Consider the following 19,453-nt stretch of genomic DNA (forward strand, 5'->3'; position numbering starts at 1 on the left):
TAAATAATGTTTGAATATTTGACATTATATCATGATTTTATTTAAAATATATTTAAAATATAAACCTACAAAAATGTATCTTTTTATATTTTTATTTTACATATAATTAATATAACTAGATTAAATCTGGGGAATGAGTTTTATCGAAACGTTGATATAATAGTTCCATGAATTTGTATAACATCATTCATTATTGTGTTATGAACTATGATTTAACAGATACATGCACCGAATAGAATCTAAAAGGTGGCTATAATTAACATAATATAAGAAATTGGTCCGTATGTAATACTACTATTGTTATGATCAAAACTAACGAAAGAGAGATTTCTACTCTTTTGTAGTTTAAATTGTATAGGAATTTTTTCTGTCTTTCAAAAGTGTGGCTACATTTTCTTCAGAAAGGAAAATATGTATGTGAATTACAAATGTAACGAATACTGTACGTGGGCGTAGAATACGTGTTAAAATCTTATTAATACATGTTTTTAGCGTAAACGAAACATCGACACTATTTTTCGAGATCTCCCGTAGAAACCTTTGATCATTATTATCTATTTTTTATCGTTATCACGTAGAATAGATTATATTGAACAAATATGAACTAACGTAAAAAGCCGGACATGCAATAACTTTCATACTACGTTCAAGAAGAGTAAAAATAATTGCTCATAATAATTATGGGTAAGTTCAAAATGTTTATTTACGTTTTATAGACTATTTTACACTTCATACATTTCAGAAGATTCTACAGAAGCTCAAAAATGGCAACAGCATTTATCTTTATTACGGGAGCAGTATGTTAATTTATACAATACAAATACGGAACTTCAACGTGAATATGCAATTGTTACTGCAAATAAACAAGATACAGGATTTATTGGTAGACTTTTAACAACCATTGGATCTCTATATAGTCAACAACGTTATAGGTTTATAACTTCTTCAAATTATAATTTATTATATAAGCTTTGTCACTAATAAACATATATCTTTTAGCGATGTGATCATCAAATTGAAAAATCAGGAAATACCAGCACATAAATTTATATTGTCTGCTAGAACAGATTTTTTCAGTGAATCAACACTATCAGAAGTGACCATTTTAGGTAAAGCATTAAAATATAAACAGAAATGTATGAAGAAAAATTACGTGTACATAGATATAATAAGAAACACCTTCTCTAGATTGGACTTATTTGGAGCCTAAGATTGGATTAATATTGTTGAAATGGATATACACAGGAAAGGTGCCTCAAGAGAATTTAACTTTAGAATTAATGAAAGCAGCATCTAATTTTCAGCTGACAGAATTAGCTGAACAATGTGAAAAATATTTAATTGGAATTGTAGGATTCAAAGATTGTGTTCAGTTGTACGCAGCTGCTGAGGAATTAAGTGCACAGAAATTAAAAGAGCATTGCAGTTCTTTGATTTCTGCACATTGGGTAAGAGAGACAGAAACATATATTGAATTGCGTAATTTCAATTTCTTAATTGATCAAAATTTCATGTTGTTAGGAAGATTTAACAGGAGAAGACTTTAAAGAAATGCCTGGATCTCTATTATACAAATTATTACAGACTAAAAGTAAATACCCATTGCATGCTGCTGTTCGATTAATGAGGGAAGATGTGGTTTTTTTATATTTAGTGGAAAATAATTCAGGGGTAAGTTGCATATTTTAAATTATTACAAATGTCTATTTATTTATATATAATAGGTCTTACTTGTAAGTGTAATATATTTCCAAGATTTTATAATAACAATCCTGCTTTGGTATTTCCATATTATTCCTTTAATTTTTATAAATAGTAAAGTAATATTTATGTAGTAAATTAAAGACATTCACAGTTTATGTTATTGTTTCACAAATATTAATAGTAACAAACTTTATTGGAATTAATTTTTGGAATTATTATTTGGTATATATAATTATCATATATAATTATAATTGGAATATATAATTATTACAGAAAATTATTACAGTAAATTACTAAATATAGTTCAATAATTATAGATGATACAGAAAAATTATTTCGTTTTTTTATTTAGATGTGTTTATTGATTTACAATCTCATAATTTATAAGGATTAATATCAAAAAGTAAAGCAGATATCTATTTTTATAATATTTTTTATGCCATTTTTAAATAGTGGTGAAATATATATATGTATTATATATATATTAAAAAAATTTCTTACCATAATAAGTACTTAGAGAAAAGATATCATAATAGTGTTGCAAACAGTAATACTGTTATTAGTATAAAAATATAAGACATATTGATGGTTTTGGTTGGTTCTGATGAATTGCATAAATGGTGACCACAAAAGCAATATTCTGATGGACCTGCTGGTGCTCCCCTATCTTCACCAATAAAGCAACCTTCTTTGTAAGCTGATGTTACAATTTCCTCTCTGTTTTGCCACTTATTATCGCTATAGGTTAATACTGTACGTTTTTGAGGTGCACAGTCCCTTTCTACAGTTGTGATCATAGGTGCTGGTGAAGATGATAAATTAATGAACATATATATATATGCCAAACATGTTTTTTCAGTTTATATACAGCAGCACTTTACTTACTTTTGAATTTAGAATAAATCGTTCTTTTTCCACAAAGTGTGGACGAAGGACAATGCACTTGAAACCTAGGACTTCCATCAAAATGAGAACATAATAAATCAGTTTTTTCATGTCCTGATTGTGATGCATAACATTTGAAGCATGCAATACCTTCTGCAGTTATTTGCATTATTAATGTAACTAAAAATATTGAATATTCCAGACATACAATATGATTAAAAATATTTATTAAACAGTAAAGAATAAATGCTTTCAATGTGAATATAAATTATTTTATATAAAGATAAAATATATAAGTTAAATGTAAACATACATAGAAAAACTATAGCAATTAATAAGATCTTTTTTGACTGTATTTGGAAAGTCATCTCATTTATAATTAAACAAAATATGGTTAGAATACAATAATACTATTTACACCAATTTTAGCGCAATTTTTATTTATATTTATTTATTTCATAGTTCAATTTATCATCATCATTACGCAGACCTGAAAAAATTTTATTTATCAACAATAAGTTTAGTTACTATTAGAAATGACATTCAAAAATAAAAATGACTTAATATAAAAATTCAAAATTAACTGTATTTTTTATTATCGTAATAATTATTATATTTATTTGGATGCATATAGCTGTATATTTTTGTTAGATATAATATAAAATAATTATTTTTGTATCTGAATTTCCATAAAAAAATCATTCATTAAAATTAGTTTAAGTGAGTAACTTTTGATGTACAGAATGGGTGTTTAGTTTATAAAAATAGATTTAATTAAATTTAGTTCTATATATTTTCATCTTTCTGTTAAAAAATAATATTTGCATAAGCATAACCTCAATAATTTATTTAAAGGAAAACAATAATGTTTTGTATACTCTCTTTGCTCTAAACAAAAAAAACTTTTAAAGTGATTTAGATTTTTATAAAAGGTTACAAATAACTTTTATATCACAATTTGTAATCAATATAATGAAACCATATGTTGCACTAATCTTCAATATATTGTAATATTATTTTTATACAATGAAAAATACATTTTTTAAATTTAATTTATGAATTAATTGGATCAGTACAAAATAAGAGGTACTTATTAATTTCTTTTATGAAAAAGACTGATTTATGTGAATTTAACTAAACAAATATTAATTGAAAAATGTAGGAAAAAAATGTGCACTTAATTCGTACTTAAATGTTCCAAAATTCAAAATATCATAAGAAATTCAATATTTACGTTCGATTCCATCAGAGATCATTTCAACTATATTCTACTAAACACTGTCACTCATTCTTAAATAGCACCCTTTATTAATATTCACTAAATGCCATAGAGCAATCGTAGGATTTTGATTAACTGTTTTTCGTTCTGCTACGAAGAAATATGCTCCTTTAATCGGAAGCTGACTGTTAGATGAGCCTATCACACGCCACATCATGGCTTTTCTATCCTTTACAAACGACTGTTTCTGCTGAATCAGTGCATCTTCATATTCCTTCCCGTTTTAATCATTCACATTGTTTATGTAATCTTTAATACTAACTATGTATGTATGTATGTAACTAGCACTGATGCGTGCATGAACAAACATCCGTTTCGTTGGGCGTACCGCATCGTATATCTTTTGCATAAAATCAAAACAGTGGTTCTCAGTCAATTACATATCGCGAACCTTTTAAATTACAATTTCATTAAATAAAACTTTATTATTTTAATCTTATCAGTTACAATCATGAATTAAATAAATTAAACTTTCAACTAAAAATGCCTTTCTTTATAAATTATTGGTTTAGAACAATATATATGTGTAAGAAATATTTTATACAATATTGAATGAAAAAATTATATATATTTTATAAATATCATTGTATAATTAAATGTTTTATTGTCTTAGTTAACGAAAGCCATTAATGCTTTGGATCATAAAGGAGAAATGCCTTTGGAAGTTGCTTTAAAAACTCGTCAACCATCACTGGCGCGCACTTTAGTTGAACACGGGGCCGATTTAAGCGCAAAAGATTCAAGAGGTCTTTCTTTACTCCAAGCTGCTATTTTTAAAGGAGATTCTTATTCGGCTGAATTCATAATAGAACAGCTTGAAAATAATGGAAATATGAAAGAATTATGCGAGCCCATGAAACTTACCCGAAATGTAAAGGATATAAAAAATCCTGAAGAACTTGAAGGATGTACTGCGTTACATTTAATAACAAAACATAATTCAGAAAATATGTTAACAGTCGCATCCAGGTTACTTCATGCTGGTATTGACCCTAATTTACAAAATCACAGAGGATGGTATAATTATTTAATTATTTTTACTTGATTATTTCATTGAAAGTTACTGTAAAAATTAAAATTAAAATTGGTTCGAAAGTAGTAATTTATAGCTAGAACTTCGATAGAATTTAAAAAAAACTATATTAGTTTTACAGAGTATCTCATAATTAGATTGCAGACATTTATGAAAATTGAAGTGGAACCCACACAAAGATTTACTTTACCTACTTAATATAATAAGTATAATAATTTGAATATTTCACATATGTAGATAGATATATTTTTTATTTCAGTCTTACCAAGAAATTATATTAGCCAAGAAATTTGGATTTGATTTACATTTGTCCTAACTTTACAATATTAACTTAACTTATGCATTCTTTTATTTATTCTTTCTTTTCATTCTTTTTCCATCTTAAATATTAACTTGTTTGTTATTATCTACTTCTTATTACTCTCCCCTTCCACTTTCCTTTCCATTTTAAATTCCTAAACCAATTCTCTATTCTCTTGTCCTTCCTTCCACTCACCACATTCTTTATGCTAACTCCCCTTCCTATTTTCTTACAGTCTCTTATTAGATGTTCCACCAATCCAAATCTATCCCTATAAATATTTCACATATACTTACATATTATGTGCAACCTGTGTATTTTTATAGCTTAAAAGTTCCCATAAGTGCATAAACATCTGCAATCTACTTATAATAAGGTGTTAAAAGCATTAAACTTATAATTAAAGTTAAACAGCTTCTATAAATGTTATTGTTGATTCCTATTCTTGCAGGACTGCCTTACATAATTGTATTCAGGAGAGAAATGAACCACTTTTTGATGTCTTATTAGAATGTCAGAGTATAGACTTGGACAGAAGCACTAATGAAAATGATACTCCATTGTGTATCGCAATGAAAACAGATCCATTTAGTGAATTTTTTGCTAAGAAACTTTTAATCAAAGGTGCAACTCCAAATCCTGTATATAAGAATACAGGGGACACTCTACTACACGTTTTGATAAGAGAATATAAAGAAGAAGCTGCATTATTTTTAATCGATTATTGTAAGGATAACTTAATGCAAAAGAATAATGAAGGATATTTGGTTTTACACGAAGCTTGTAAAGTTGGTTCGAAGAATTTAACGCGAGCTTTATTGAAAACTGGTTTCCCAGTCGACGAAGTTGCAGTGTCTACTGGCGATGCACCGATACATATTGCTGTTTTCAATTTGTATTTTGATATTGTAATGGAATTGTTACATGCACCTAATTCGAATTCCCAATTGAATTTAAAAAATAACGTGAATGAAACCCCTTTAAGTTTGGCTATTAAGGCTCCGTTTAAGAAGGGCAAAGATATAGTTTTGGCTTTAATAAAAGCTGGAGCAAATATCAATCAGTGCAATAATGATGGTTTAACATTGTTGCATCAAGCGATATTAAAAGAGGATTCGGCGACAGCGATTTTTTTATTAGAAAATGGTGCCGATATGAATACTAGGTAAATAGCATTAATATTAAACATTTTAGAAACAATTGTATTTTATTTATTTCATTTTTAACTTAATGGCATTTATTTCTTTGACATTAGATATTGCAAGAAATTTCAGGTCGAGATAAATTTTATCAAAGTAATTTTATAACTATCTGTGTTGCTTCGTTAGTATAAATAAAACAAAACCTAAAATCACTAAATAATCTGTTGTCAAATGGTTTTATTAATTATGTGATATTCACTAAAAACTTCATTTCATTCAGAACTGCAGATGGAGAAACTCCACTGCAACTTTCCATACACTGTAGACTGGGTGAAGTTGTAGAAGCACTTTGTAAAAGAGGAGTAGATACTTCTATAGGATGTCCATTATGGGATGCACTGGATTCAGATCAAGAGGATGTAGCATCTATTCTGGTTAAATATGGAGCAGACACTGACTGTTGGGGTCCTGGTCCAGATGATTGCCAACAAACATTGTTACACAGAGCAATTGACCACAACAAAGAAGATATTGCACAGTTCCTTATAAGAAGGTATATTACATATTAAGATATGTAATTATTAAAAATATATAAGAATTTGAAATCAGGATATTCAATATTTGGTTTAGTCCAATTAGAATTTTGAAAATATTTAGTTATATAAGAATATTGAAAATATAATAAAATATTTCATAATTCTAATTTAATTCGACGTATTCAGATTTCTATATAATTATTATTAAAGATTGTAAAGATATCTTTTCTTATTATTTATTATTATTAAAAATCATAATAATTAAATTCTAAAATTATGTATGTTACAGTGGCTGTGATTTAAACACACCTAGAAAACCTGGTCCAGATGGTATTGGAGGTGATGAAGCAAGGGATGAATGTACTCCATTGCATTTATGTTGTCAGTGGGGTTTAGAACAAGTTGTACAGACACTTATTGAACATGGTGCTGATGTGAATGCTCGAGATGTTGAGGGAAAAACTCCAGTGCACGTTGCCATACAAAATCAACATTCACAAATTATTTCCCTTTTACTTTGTCATCCTAATATAGATTTAAATAAACGAGATAAGAAAGGTTTAACACCATTTGCAACAGCTTTAACATTTCGAAACAACAAAGCTGCTCAAGCAATATTGGAACGACTACCTAAAGCTGCTGAACAATATGACAATAAAGGCAGAAACTTTTTACATACTGCTATTCAAAAGAATGACATGGAAAGCATATTATTTCTATTATCTATACAGGTAAATATTGTTTTTGTAGTAATTAAAATGCATTTGAACTTATATTTATTTCATAAAAATTTTGACGCATTTAAAAAACTGATCAAACAAAATACATATGCAATAAAATGATTCATGATCGTTATTTTATAGGTAGACGTAAATTCCAGAGTTCATGATGTTACACAAACTCCACCTTTACATCTTGCTGCGGTTTCTGGAAATGAAATGTTAGTGAGAAGTTTAATATTGGCTGGTGCACGTGTTAATGATACAGATGCAAACAGGAATACTGCATTGCATGCTGCTGCAAAAGCTGGTCATGCAGCAATTGTATCTGCTTTATTGCAGGTGAATACCATAACTTATCTATATGTTTGATCTAAATGGTATTATAAAATAAACTACTTCAGAAATCTTATTAAATGAAATATATGTATCTTCAGTTATAAGTTGAGTATAACAGAAAATAATTGAATATATGTACTTTCTTATTATAGAACAATATAAACTTCGATGCAGTAAATGCAGATGGTGACAATGCATTGCATGTAGCTGTAAGAGAAGGTCATGTATCGGTGGTAAGAGCACTTTTGACTGAATGTACCTTAGATGCAGAGGCTGTAAATCTTAAAGGAAGAAATCCCTTACACGAATTAGCTAGGTGTGGAAAAGATAATGCTGCAACTATATGTGAACTTTTCTTGGAATGTATGTCACAATATCCAGTAAATAATGCAGGTAAAGATACATCAAACTACTCCAAAATATTAATATGTTCATATTAGAAGTATTTACATTAGAATATTTAACCGTTTGAGTCCCAAGCAGCGCGATTGCGCTGTTTAGATTTTGTGTCGAAAAGTCCCAGTACATTTGAATGCCATGGACGACTGACGGTATTTTGAATTTCATTGTTATCTTATCTATTTTCATTTCATTATTATCTATGTTAATTTTTATTGAACAAAACTTAAAATATTTATCAACTAATAGTACGCATATATAATAATATAGATATATTTCATAAAATAGCAAATATGACAAGCGCTATTGTACCGCTTATTTCTCTTCGCAATCGATTAAGATAAGCGCTATCGCGCTGTTCGGAATTTTTCGACCCTGTTTTTTCAAAAACCCCTGGAACTCAAACGGTTAATTAGACAAAAGTAATATTTCTGCTGAATTTCTGATATATTTTTGTATGTATATGTATATATATATATGTGATTGTTTATATTTGAACAATATAGTAATAATTGATTTTATCCATATGATACAGAAAGTATTATATATATTAAATTATAAGATAATTTTTAAATAGAACTGCAATATTATTTTATTATAAGCTAAATAAAAGATATGTATTTTATCCAAGATTTGGATGGCAATACTCCATTACTGATAGCTTATATGAAAGGAAATGGTCAACTTTGTCGTACTCTGGTAAAGGCTGGTGCATGCCTAGGTTCTATGAATAAAGAAGGCATTACAATTTTCAATTATCAAGTAGCAACAAAACAATTACTATACAGATTACTAGATTCCCTGACACAAGAAGCACCATGGGCAGATAAAGATCTTTGCCTGGAATGTGGTACAAAATTTTCCCTTACAATGCGAAAACATCACTGGTACAGAATCTTTGAACTTACATAAATTTATAAATCAGTGTATTTAAGATTTACCTAAAATGAATTATTTTTATTATTTTTAGCCGCCACTGTGGTCGAATTTTATGTAATAAATGCTCCGATCAAGACGTTCCAATCGTAAAATTTGGATTAAATAAACCTGTGCGTGTTTGTGCAGTATGTTTTGATGTATTGCAACTAGGTGCTGAATGAACAAAGAAATAAATAAAAAAGTACATATTCATATGTAAATAAAATAAATATCATTCCATATGCATTTTTTATAAAAAAGTATACCAAAAATTTATATCATTTTGTGTGAATCACACTATATATATTTTGCTGTATTATATGATTATTCTTGTTGAAAGTTTGTTAAATTTATAGCTATTAAATTTTAAATACAGATGAAAGGAGAGTCAATGAAAGTTAATATTTATTGATATATTATCATTTATTCCTAGCATTACTTATTCATCTACAATGCATTGAATTAATTTGTAACATATTTTATAATAAAGATCACACATTTTTAAATAACATAATCTTATTTAAGCTTACTAAAAAGTGTTTTTGCTACGCAATGATCTACACACTCTACATAATCAATTAATTCTTCCATACAGGTTTCCTCTGTGTTACTCCTTGAATTAACACGTTGATTGCAAGTGTCCAGTTTTTCTTGCAAACTGGTACATTTAGGTTGCCTCGAGCATCTTTCCTAAGAAAAAAATAATCATGTATTCTAACATTGAATTTATGTTTTAATTATAACTAATATTTACAAATATAATTTAATTGATATATTGTATGTGTACATTGTATTAACTATTTTGACAAACAGATTTTAATTAAAATTAAATTAATTTAATTTAATTAATTTAATTAAAAGAAAGATGACTATAAATGAATATACACCAAATTTTTTGTTACCTAATTTTTGTCACAATTGATAACATATCAACAAAAATTCTTTCAATAGTCTTATACAAGTAAATTTTGACTTATATACGATAGAATGATCACATTTAAAAGAATAGAATGAAACAGTAATTGCAATAACGAATAATAATTACAAACGTTAAAATTTGAGATATAAAATTCTTAATTATTGGGAACAAATATTATATAACAATTTTTACTTACACGAAGTATTTTTTGAGGATCAATCAATTCTTCTTCTTCTGCTTTTACAGTCGGCATATAACGCTGGAGAAAACTTTGTAAGAAAGACATTTTTTTAAGGTAATATTTATTTCAACCTACTCGGTTACTGTGAGCTAATTTTAAATAGGCACGGATTTTCCCGACTTTAACAGATCTGTAGAAAATGTTGGCCAGAGTTGCATGTCTTACAGATGGACCATAATTGACGGCAGTGTAAGAAGCTTAGGTGTGATTTCTATAAATCTTCATGAATTTAACCAATTGCAACAATACCTGAATAAAATTTCAAAAACATTTAAACTATATCTTGGACGAATAAAATCATTTCCATTGAAATGAAAATGAATGAATTAATTTATTAAAATTTAATTATTAACTATATAACTTTTTATTTACATTTCGTTTATAAACTGTTATACAAAGTGTCTCACTAATTATAGCGCGATCGCTGACGAATTGATTCTATGTGTAAAAAATTAAAAAACGTAGAGTAAAATTTTTTTGTACGCATATTTGATAAATTTTCAAATTTCATTTCCTCACAAGCAAAGCGTTACACAAAAAAATATTTGATTTTACATTTTCGATTTATTTCCACATGCAAAACAATCTCCTGTCGACTATACACTCTTGTCCAATTTAGAATTGGTCAAATTCAAGCATTCTTAACAAATTTTCAGATTAGATCTTTTTGAAAAAGAAGCGGCATATGAAAAAATTTTATTTTACATTTCCAACTTGTTTTTTTACATAGGATCGTCCCCTTGTCGATTGTACTATGATTACTGGGACACCCTATATATTGTAATAATGAATATAAATATAAGCACATTTGTAATTTGCTTATTAATATATTTATTTTATGATATTAAGTCCTTTTATTTTTAAGTTTATATCGGTGAAGAAAATATGTTATATTAAAAAATTGAATTTGTGTGAAGTAAAGCATTCATATGTATATGTATATTCGTGTGCGCATTATAATGCGCAATTTTCTTTGAAAGCAGAAAGTTGATTTGCTAATAGGTAGCCAGAAAATTCTCTTAGATCAAGGTTGACCAATACGTGGATTAAATACTACACATTGTATGGGAAGAAGATTTTCAGCAATTATTTTGCAATACTGTCGTTAAGCATTTAATTACCTTTGCAAATTATTGGTAAATATACAGAATGCCAGCGGTAGGCGAGATTTTCGACTATCTTTTCAACTATACGAAAATTTGTGAATCAAGACAAAGTAGGAAACGAAAAAAAATGTTGAATATTTTGGCTCCGTTATCCGTTTACTTTGGACTTTCATTTTGGATACTTTAACGTAACAATTTTCATCGAGGAATGTTAGAAACGTTATTTCACGGATAATAAAAAAGTATCTATTCTCGTATAAAATGTTAATATGATTTGTTTAGTAAAATGATTAAAAGAACCGTCATGTTCTTTATAACAAGGATGGCGTCATCTGAATCTCTGTTCGCGTAGTTTTGTTAAAGCTATGATTTCGTTGAATAACCATAAATGCATCCTAAAGATTATGTTCAAGTGGAACAAGTTTCACTGAATTAGGTAATTTGCATACCGTTGTTTGTAGTACTGATTGTTAGTTGTGAAAATTTAGGAAAATCAGGGCGCAGTGCGTTGTGCTTAACAGTCAAACATTGAGGTAGTTTTGCGCTGGTGTGTCGGAGAGGTAGTATCAATAAATCCGTATATTTTTCACTAAGAAAAATCAACGAAGAATAAAGAAAAGACAAGTATCACGGCCGATGCATAAATCACGTTCATATAGTAAATACGACACTATACGAGCAAGTTGAAAAATTACAAGTTTTTGAAAAAACCGGAACATACCTCTGTAAAATTTAAGGGCTGTGTTTTTCCACAAAAAAGTCTTGACTCGATCGAAATTTATACAAGAAAATCAATTTGAAGGACATGATAAAAAGAATTCTTTTCACGAAATGATTGTCATATTGTTTCTTCGCACTAAACTCCAACCTAAAAACTTCGAAATGTTTAAGGTTATGTTTTATTGAAACATGAATTTCTTGCATTAACTAGCAAAGCAATTCACCTGACAAACAAAAACAAACTGGACGTAAGTTAAAAGTAAGAGTAAATTTTTTTAATATACGTTAATTTTCATATTAATAGGTAATATTATTTGTATTAACTTAAATTCATATATTTTATTTTAAGAATGATGACTGTGTATCTAATTTTGTTTAAATTTTTGTTTATTTGTAATTTTAATTTTTTAAGTATTTAAAAGTTTCACAATTTTATATATTAAAAAATATATATATTAGAGTTTTCAATCTTTAATTAATAATATGATTTTTAAACTTACATGTAATAATATGACATTTTATGTTAATATTCTGCATTTATAATGTCAAATTATAATTACTTAAAATCCACTATTTTGTATATTTAATTATTATATGTATGCATTTTTATACTCCATTATATTACATTACATATTTATAAACAATTCAAGAAAGCTTATATATTTTATATTGGAAACTTTTATATATATAATGTACTTTTTATGTAATACAACTTTTATCAATAACTTTTATTTGCAGCAATTTATATGAGTGGATAATGCTTGGAGGCAATGAACGGAATGGAGAGACATGGGCATGGACACGGACATTCACATGCACATTCGCATCGTCATCGTCACTCACATGGAAATTTACAAAATGTATCTCAAAACTCCAGTCAATCATCAAAACATAGCCATACCCATACGTTGCATTTGCAAAAAGATACATCTGTGGTTCAAACACCTCAGAAACCAAGGAATTATAAGTTATTGGTTGATCCATTTTTGGTAAAGGGTGCAACAAAGTTATATAGATACGATGGCATGGTTCCAGGAGATCCAACCTATCCTGAAGTTCAACCTCGGGACCCTAGATCTCAGTTAACAAGAATTTGGACACGTTTAGAACAACTTGACTTACCTGTACCTAGATTTAAGATTGACTCTAATTACTGCGGTGAACCTCCTCCGCTTGAAGTAACGTTTTGTCATTTAAATGATAATATTGATAAAACTTTTTTATCGGATATGGTTCAAAAATTTGGAGCTATAGAAGAACTTATTGTTTATTATCATCCTGTAACTAACAAGCATCTTGGAATTGCGAGAGTGGTGTTTGAAACTACGAAAGCTTCAAAAGCTTGTGTAGAAAAATTAAATAACACGTCTGTGATGGGTAAAGTTTTAAAAGTATTTCTTGATGCATTTGGAGAGGAGTGTAAAAAGATCTATGATGAATTAACTATGGAAAAAAAGCCAGAAAAGAAAATTGAGAAAGAAATAAAGTGTGAAAATGATCAAGGAAAGCAAACTCCAATTGAAAAAATTATTAGCGAAGAAAGAGATGATTTCAGAAGTAATAAAAAGATATCCAATATAGAAAAATCAAGAGATATATATATAGAAAACTCAAGATACAACAAATATAGAGATTATCCTACTCCTAGTGGCAGTGCAGGAAGTGATTTAGGATATGGTACTGCGCCTAGTGAATTAAATTATTCTAGTAATTATTCTCAAAATTCTACTCCAGCTACAAATTATGATTTTTATTATAGTAGTTATCATCATCAACCTCCAAATAATTATTTAGCAAATATGCCACAAAATGTATCGCAAAATCTTTCAATGCAGCAAAATTCGGGTATATGGTGGGGAAATAGTACAGGGACAGCAAGTTATGCATCATCTTCTATGTGGCCTGTTCAACATGGGACAAATTTAGATAATTCTAATTCTAATCCAGTTTCAGTTTCTAAGGCTTCTAATGTAAAGGTACATCATACACCTAAGAAAGAGAAAGAAAATCAAAATGTAACAAAAAATTCATCACGAGATTCACCAATAGAGACTCGCAAAACATTAGATTTGGATACTAGAATCGCTATGTTATTGAAAGACAAAGCAGGAGGAATGGCACCACCTTTCCTACAGTTTGGCAGCGATTCTGAGGATGAAAAAAAGTCTATCACTGCAGATAATGAGATGCTCTCAGAACCACCAAGCCCTTTTCTCTCTCATGAAACATACAAATCATGTTTTGAAAAAATGAGAGAAAGGAATAAAGAACGATGGAAAGTACATGAAAATAGCATCAATCAAATTTCTGTTGATGAAGATTTAGGTAGCGTCATAAGTTCGAGCGAAGATGAAGCATTATTGGGAAGTTATAGTCCTGCACCAGATGAAATCGAACCAGAACCACCAAAGGAGCCACCACCTCCACCTCCACCAGATGATGATAGAATGTCATTAAGTCCATTAAGTTCAGGGGATGAAAAAATTGAAGAGGTAATATTTAATACTATGAATATTAAATAGTGAATATAAATATTTCTTCATGTATCTTATTATTTAAATATACAGGTTATAGCTCAAACAGAACCTACAAATCAGTTATATCCAGGAGCTGGCTATCCTGGACATTTAACTCATTATTCTACCAGTGATATGTACCATTGGCCAAGACCAGCACAATATCCATACCCTTATGGAACAACATATTTACAAAGTCATTATCAACCAAATACTACATCATTTTCTGGCACAGTAGGGAATCATCAAGGAGCTAATTATTACCCATCTTTTCAATCGAGACTTCATGCTATGGCAAATCATAATATTACGAAAGATAATCCACAAGTACATATATACTCCTTAAGTGCAAATATGATATAATATCAATTTTGACCAATTTGAATATTATTTAATTATAACTTAATTTCTGAACATTTAGGGCCCTACTATTAATGGTGTATTAAACAGAGTTGTAAATGAATTAAAACAAATTCTAAAAAGGGATTTTAACAAAAAGATGATTGAAAATACTGCGTTCAAACTGTTCGAAGTATGGTGGGACGAAAAGAAGTCAGAGAAAATTCAAAATCAAGGAGGCGAGAACACCATTGTTAATAACAGTAATAAGGAAGAAGGACAGAAACCTCAAGGATTATCATTACTTTTAGAACAAGGAACTCCACTTGGATTTAATTATGATGGATTTGGTCTGGGCATTAGAGCCAGCATGCCAAAGATGCCTTCTTTCAGGGTATTTATTTTCATTATATGAAAGTTTATCTTTAGTGACATTATGTATAGTAAATATTTAATAATATATAAAATAATGATAAAGTACTTATTTAAAGTAATAACACACTTTATTTAACATATTACTTAAAATTTATACTATTAGCGCAAAATCAAAGCTCCAAGCCCATTGCCACAGGACGAAGATAGTCGTCAGTCTGATCATGGTGACACAGAACTTATAGGAAGCGATAGCGATCTTGACCTAGCATCAGTGCAAAAAGTTAAAAGGCCAGTTACTTCTCTTCCAAGCGTTTCTTCGTCATCTTCCTCGTCATCCTCGTCGAGTGAGAGTAGTAGTGAAGAAATGAGTTGCAGTGAATCTTCCAGTAGTTCGAGTGACAGTTCTGATGAAGAAGTATGTTCTGGAAACTTTGAAGATGAGGTATATTATTTATTGAAAGTACAAATAACTATTTTCTTGTAGCTATAAAATTGTATAATTATGTAAAATATATAACTAAATAACTTGTAACTATTTTCCTAAATATTCATGTGTGATACTTTTTCATATCTTATGATATATAATTATTATTTTTAGCAAGATACAGACAGTCGTTTGTCAGATCATCGTCCATTGGCCTGTAATAGTGAAGATCCTGATATTTTAATGGAACTCGCAATTCAGAGATCGTTAGATTGTCCAACCCCTACTGGTAGAGAGACACCAGTACCTAATATTGAAATAAAAGATGTAAACTCGAATGAATTCCCACAGTGTGATAATGAAGCTAGCCCTGTATCATCTCCATTAAAATATGAAAGTGATAAAGATGACATTGAGAAGACAAATGAAATATCTGTCAATGAGGATTATCTTGAAAAGGTTCGAACAGTGCATGAAGAGATGGAGACAAAGAATATGGAAGATGAGATACAAAGAAAAGGAAAGAGTACTTCAGTAGCATCAGGTAAACAAGAACCATGTGATATACAAAAAATGGAAAATTCTGCAGCAGAAGCTTTGATAACATTAGCTGGCCAAGATAATATTATAAGGCATAGAAGTCCGGGACCTGTACAACCAAATATTATTAGAGCTCTTCAAACTATGTCTGCTAAGTACATTAACGATGAACCTATATTGAAAGAATCAGAAAAGATCGAAATGTTTAGTGAAATACCTACCACTGATTCAGAGGAAGAAAGCTTAGAAATTAGAAGATTAAGGTGCGTAAAATTAGTTACTATAAATTTAAACTTGACCAAAATAAAAATATATTCCCTAAAAGTATTGTTTTATACTACATAAACTAATGTAAAATATAATGTTGTATTGTTTTCAATTAATTAGGTACCAAGCTGAAGCTGACCTCCGACTTAATGGTCAACAGAGTCCTAAAAATTCTCAAGCTTCACAAGTGTTTATGGAGCATTCGTATTCATTACCACCAACACAATCAGAAATTACGAAGCCCGTAATTCGTACACCTTCGACACCAATGAAACCAGTGAAACTTAAATCCTCAAAGATTATAAAATTATCGAAGAGTAAAGACAAAATACATAAAGTAGAAAAACGAAAATACAATAAATACACGAAGATACATGCTCATCAAAATCATGAAGGAGAGAAAGAGAATATTGAAAATGAATATGTTTATGAGAAATATCCAAAAAAAGTTGAGGAGCCACTTGTTACATACAAAGAACGCGACCTTATGTCGGAGATGGCTATTTTGTATGAATTTTTAACGAGAGGAATAGATGCAGAGGATGTAGAATATTTAAGACGAAGTTACGAGGCTTTATTGGCCGATGATAGTCAAGGTTATTGGTTAAATGACACGCATTGGGTTGACCATCCTCCAACTGATATTCCAAGTCCTGCGAAACGCAGAAAGAGAGATGAACTTAGATTACATACAAGTGGAAGTGCAAGAACAGAAGGATATTATAAGGTTGATGTACGAGAAAAAGCTAAACATAAGGTATGTGTGACTGACCTTTTAATATAAAAATTAATATACAGTGGCGTACGAAAATATTTGAATACTTAACATAGATAACTTTTATGTATGTATATGTTACACAAAACATTTCGAAATTTCATTAACACTATAATAAGACATGATAATATTGGAAAAATTTGAGACTAATTAAAATTACAAGAAAGAGTCTTAAACATTTTTTACAATTCATTATATTTCATTTTATTTTATTGTGCTGTACTAGTATAACAAATAATTGGCTGTTCAAATACTTTGGGGATCTTTGCAAAGTGTAATGTAACTTGCTTCCGTATATGTATATTTCCAAATTCGTTTCACATTTTACCTAGTCAGCCAATGAAATTTCAAAATGTTTTGTATAACATACATAATATATTCATAAAAAGTTTCGAATATTTTTATAAGCCACTACACTAATATCTTTCTTACTATGAAATTATTTTTGTATAGCATCACTATGCGCAAAGTATACAACGAAGTAACGACGTTGAGGATAGTAATGGTCCTTATGCTGGTGGCGATGGAACAATGAATGGTCCAAAGAACAATACTAAAGCTTTAACTGGTAAAATGCAAGCTCTGTCTCGTGAGGCCCGAAGTAATCAACGTCGATTATTAACAGCTTTCGGTATCGATACTGATAGCGATCTTCTTAAATTTAATCAATTGAAAGTAAGATTTCAATTGCTTTATTTGATCATTGGCTCTAAATTATTTTCAGCTACTGTAAAGTTAATTGATATCAAATGCGTTTATTTTATTTTACAGTTTAGGAAAAAACAATTGAAATTTGCTAAATCTGGTATACATGATTGGGGTCTATTTGCTATGGAGCCAATTGCAGCTGATGAAATGGTTATTGAATATGTTGGACAAATGATCAGGCCAGTTGTTGCTGATTTACGAGAGTCTCAGTACGAAGCTACCGGTATCGGTAGCTCCTACCTTTTCCGTATTGATTTGGACACGATTATCGATGCAACAAAGTGCGGAAATTTAGCACGGTTCATTAATCATAGCTGCAATGTGAGTATTGTAGTAGTGTTTGTGTATAGTGTTCCAATAATCATGGTAAAATCGACAGAGTGGACTATTCTTTATGAAAAAACAAATCAATTTATTTTTTTTTTACGTAGAATCACTTCCTTACCAATTGTACCACGATTATCGAGGCACCCTGTGGAATAAATTTTTATAACGATATAGGTCGTACTATTAATTTTCTTTTATGTTTCAGCCGAATTGTTATGCAAAAGTAATTACGATCGAAAGCCAAAAGAAAATTGTAATCTATAGTAAACAGCCGATAGGAGTTAACGAGGAAATCACGTACGACTATAAATTTCCATTGGAAGATGATAAAATCCCTTGCCTATGTGGAGCTCCTCAATGTCGGGGTACCCTCAATTGAATCGTTCATAAAATTATATTGTTCATCCCTTTTCCTGTCTTCTACACTTCATCATACCCTACTCATATTTTTGTAAATATTTCCCCATGTAAACATTTTATAAAATGCAATGGAAAAATGCTAAATTATGTTAATATGAAACTCCTCTTTTTTAACATCCTCCTCATAATTACGATAATTGCATTAAGTACCTTAAATGAATTTCAAGAACGTTATTAAATATTTATAATTTACGATTGTTTTTGTATATACATAACTTAAGGTTTTATTCCTATTATGTTTCTGTTAAAAATAAAATAAGAATTTTTAAAAGCGCTCGTGTCAACCGACAATGAAAAAATTTCCATTCTTTTTAACAAAGTCAGTTTAATCGAGTTATAAATATAACACTTTTTAATAATTTTTATGTATATTTACGTTTCTTATAAATAAAATATGTATATGTCGATATAATATATATATATGTACAAATGTATATTAAGTTTAGGGACTTTTTTTATGTCACTTGAGATGATATCAGCAACATTCCAGTAAGTAGGAACTGAGAACTAGGAACTATTAT

The 19,453-nt window shown here is 29.1% G+C and overlaps 4 protein-coding genes across 10 annotated transcripts; 2 read left to right on the top strand and 2 right to left on the bottom strand.

The window, feature by feature from the left end:
* The first annotated feature begins 262 nt into the window (after positions 1-262).
* LOC122572764 (rabankyrin-5) lies at positions 263-9,495 on the top strand. 3 transcript variants are annotated; one of them, XM_043738184.1, is made up of 14 exons: positions 263-413; positions 493-684; positions 743-932; positions 1,000-1,109; positions 1,189-1,448; positions 1,522-1,671; positions 4,482-4,885; positions 5,654-6,367; positions 6,625-6,897; positions 7,170-7,611; positions 7,744-7,941; positions 8,091-8,331; positions 8,969-9,224; positions 9,308-9,495. In XM_043738184.1, the coding sequence occupies exons 2-14, from the start codon at positions 681-683 to the stop codon at positions 9,435-9,437; spliced, it is 3,372 nt and encodes a 1,123-aa protein (XP_043594119.1). In that variant the 5' UTR covers positions 263-413; positions 493-680; the 3' UTR covers positions 9,438-9,495. The 3 variants fall into 3 exon arrangements, with proteins under 3 accessions (XP_043594119.1, XP_043594120.1, XP_043594121.1); XM_043738185.1 differs by lacking the exon at positions 263-413 and having other exon boundaries at positions 421-684; positions 746-932; XM_043738186.1 differs by lacking the exons at positions 263-413; positions 493-684; positions 743-932; positions 1,000-1,109 and having other exon boundaries at positions 1,309-1,448; positions 1,526-1,671.
* Positions 1,677-4,241, bottom strand: LOC122572777. 3 transcript variants are annotated; one of them, XM_043738216.1, is made up of 4 exons: positions 3,778-4,209; positions 2,903-3,079; positions 2,590-2,769; positions 1,677-2,506 (listed from the first exon to the last, which is right to left on the bottom strand). In XM_043738216.1, exons 2-4 carry the CDS (start codon positions 2,955-2,957, stop codon positions 2,232-2,234), a joined length of 510 nt encoding a protein of 169 aa, XP_043594151.1. In that variant the 5' UTR covers positions 2,958-3,079; positions 3,778-4,209; the 3' UTR covers positions 1,677-2,231. The 3 variants fall into 3 exon arrangements, with proteins under 3 accessions (XP_043594151.1, XP_043594150.1, XP_043594152.1); XM_043738215.1 differs by having other exon boundaries at positions 3,824-4,203; XM_043738217.1 differs by lacking the exon at positions 2,903-3,079 and having other exon boundaries at positions 3,824-4,241.
* Positions 9,496-9,659: 164 nt separating the features above from the next.
* Positions 9,660-10,611, bottom strand: LOC122572779 (cytochrome b-c1 complex subunit 6, mitochondrial-like). Its single transcript, XM_043738219.1, has 2 exons — positions 10,371-10,611; positions 9,660-9,945 (listed from the first exon to the last, which is right to left on the bottom strand). Exons 1-2 carry the CDS (start codon positions 10,458-10,460, stop codon positions 9,772-9,774), a joined length of 264 nt encoding a protein of 87 aa, XP_043594154.1. The 5' UTR covers positions 10,461-10,611; the 3' UTR covers positions 9,660-9,771.
* An 828-nt stretch (positions 10,612-11,439) lies between these two features.
* Positions 11,440-19,016, top strand: LOC122572763 (histone-lysine N-methyltransferase SETD1). Of its 3 annotated transcripts, none has more exons than XM_043738181.1 (10): positions 11,440-12,500; positions 12,980-14,733; positions 14,809-15,084; positions 15,179-15,490; positions 15,635-15,913; positions 16,070-16,698; positions 16,823-17,459; positions 17,931-18,152; positions 18,249-18,506; positions 18,718-19,016. In XM_043738181.1, exons 2-10 carry the CDS (start codon positions 13,012-13,014, stop codon positions 18,889-18,891), a joined length of 4,509 nt encoding a protein of 1,502 aa, XP_043594116.1. In that variant the 5' UTR covers positions 11,440-12,500; positions 12,980-13,011; the 3' UTR covers positions 18,892-19,016. The 3 variants fall into 3 exon arrangements, with proteins under 3 accessions (XP_043594116.1, XP_043594117.1, XP_043594118.1); XM_043738182.1 differs by having other exon boundaries at positions 11,440-12,489; XM_043738183.1 differs by having other exon boundaries at positions 11,440-11,957.
* Positions 19,017-19,453: the final 437 nt, after the last annotated feature.

The sequence above is a fragment of the Bombus pyrosoma genome, linkage group LG11 (assembly GCF_014825855.1).
Source record: "Bombus pyrosoma isolate SC7728 linkage group LG11, ASM1482585v1, whole genome shotgun sequence".
NCBI lineage: Eukaryota > Metazoa > Arthropoda > Insecta > Hymenoptera > Apidae > Bombus > Bombus pyrosoma.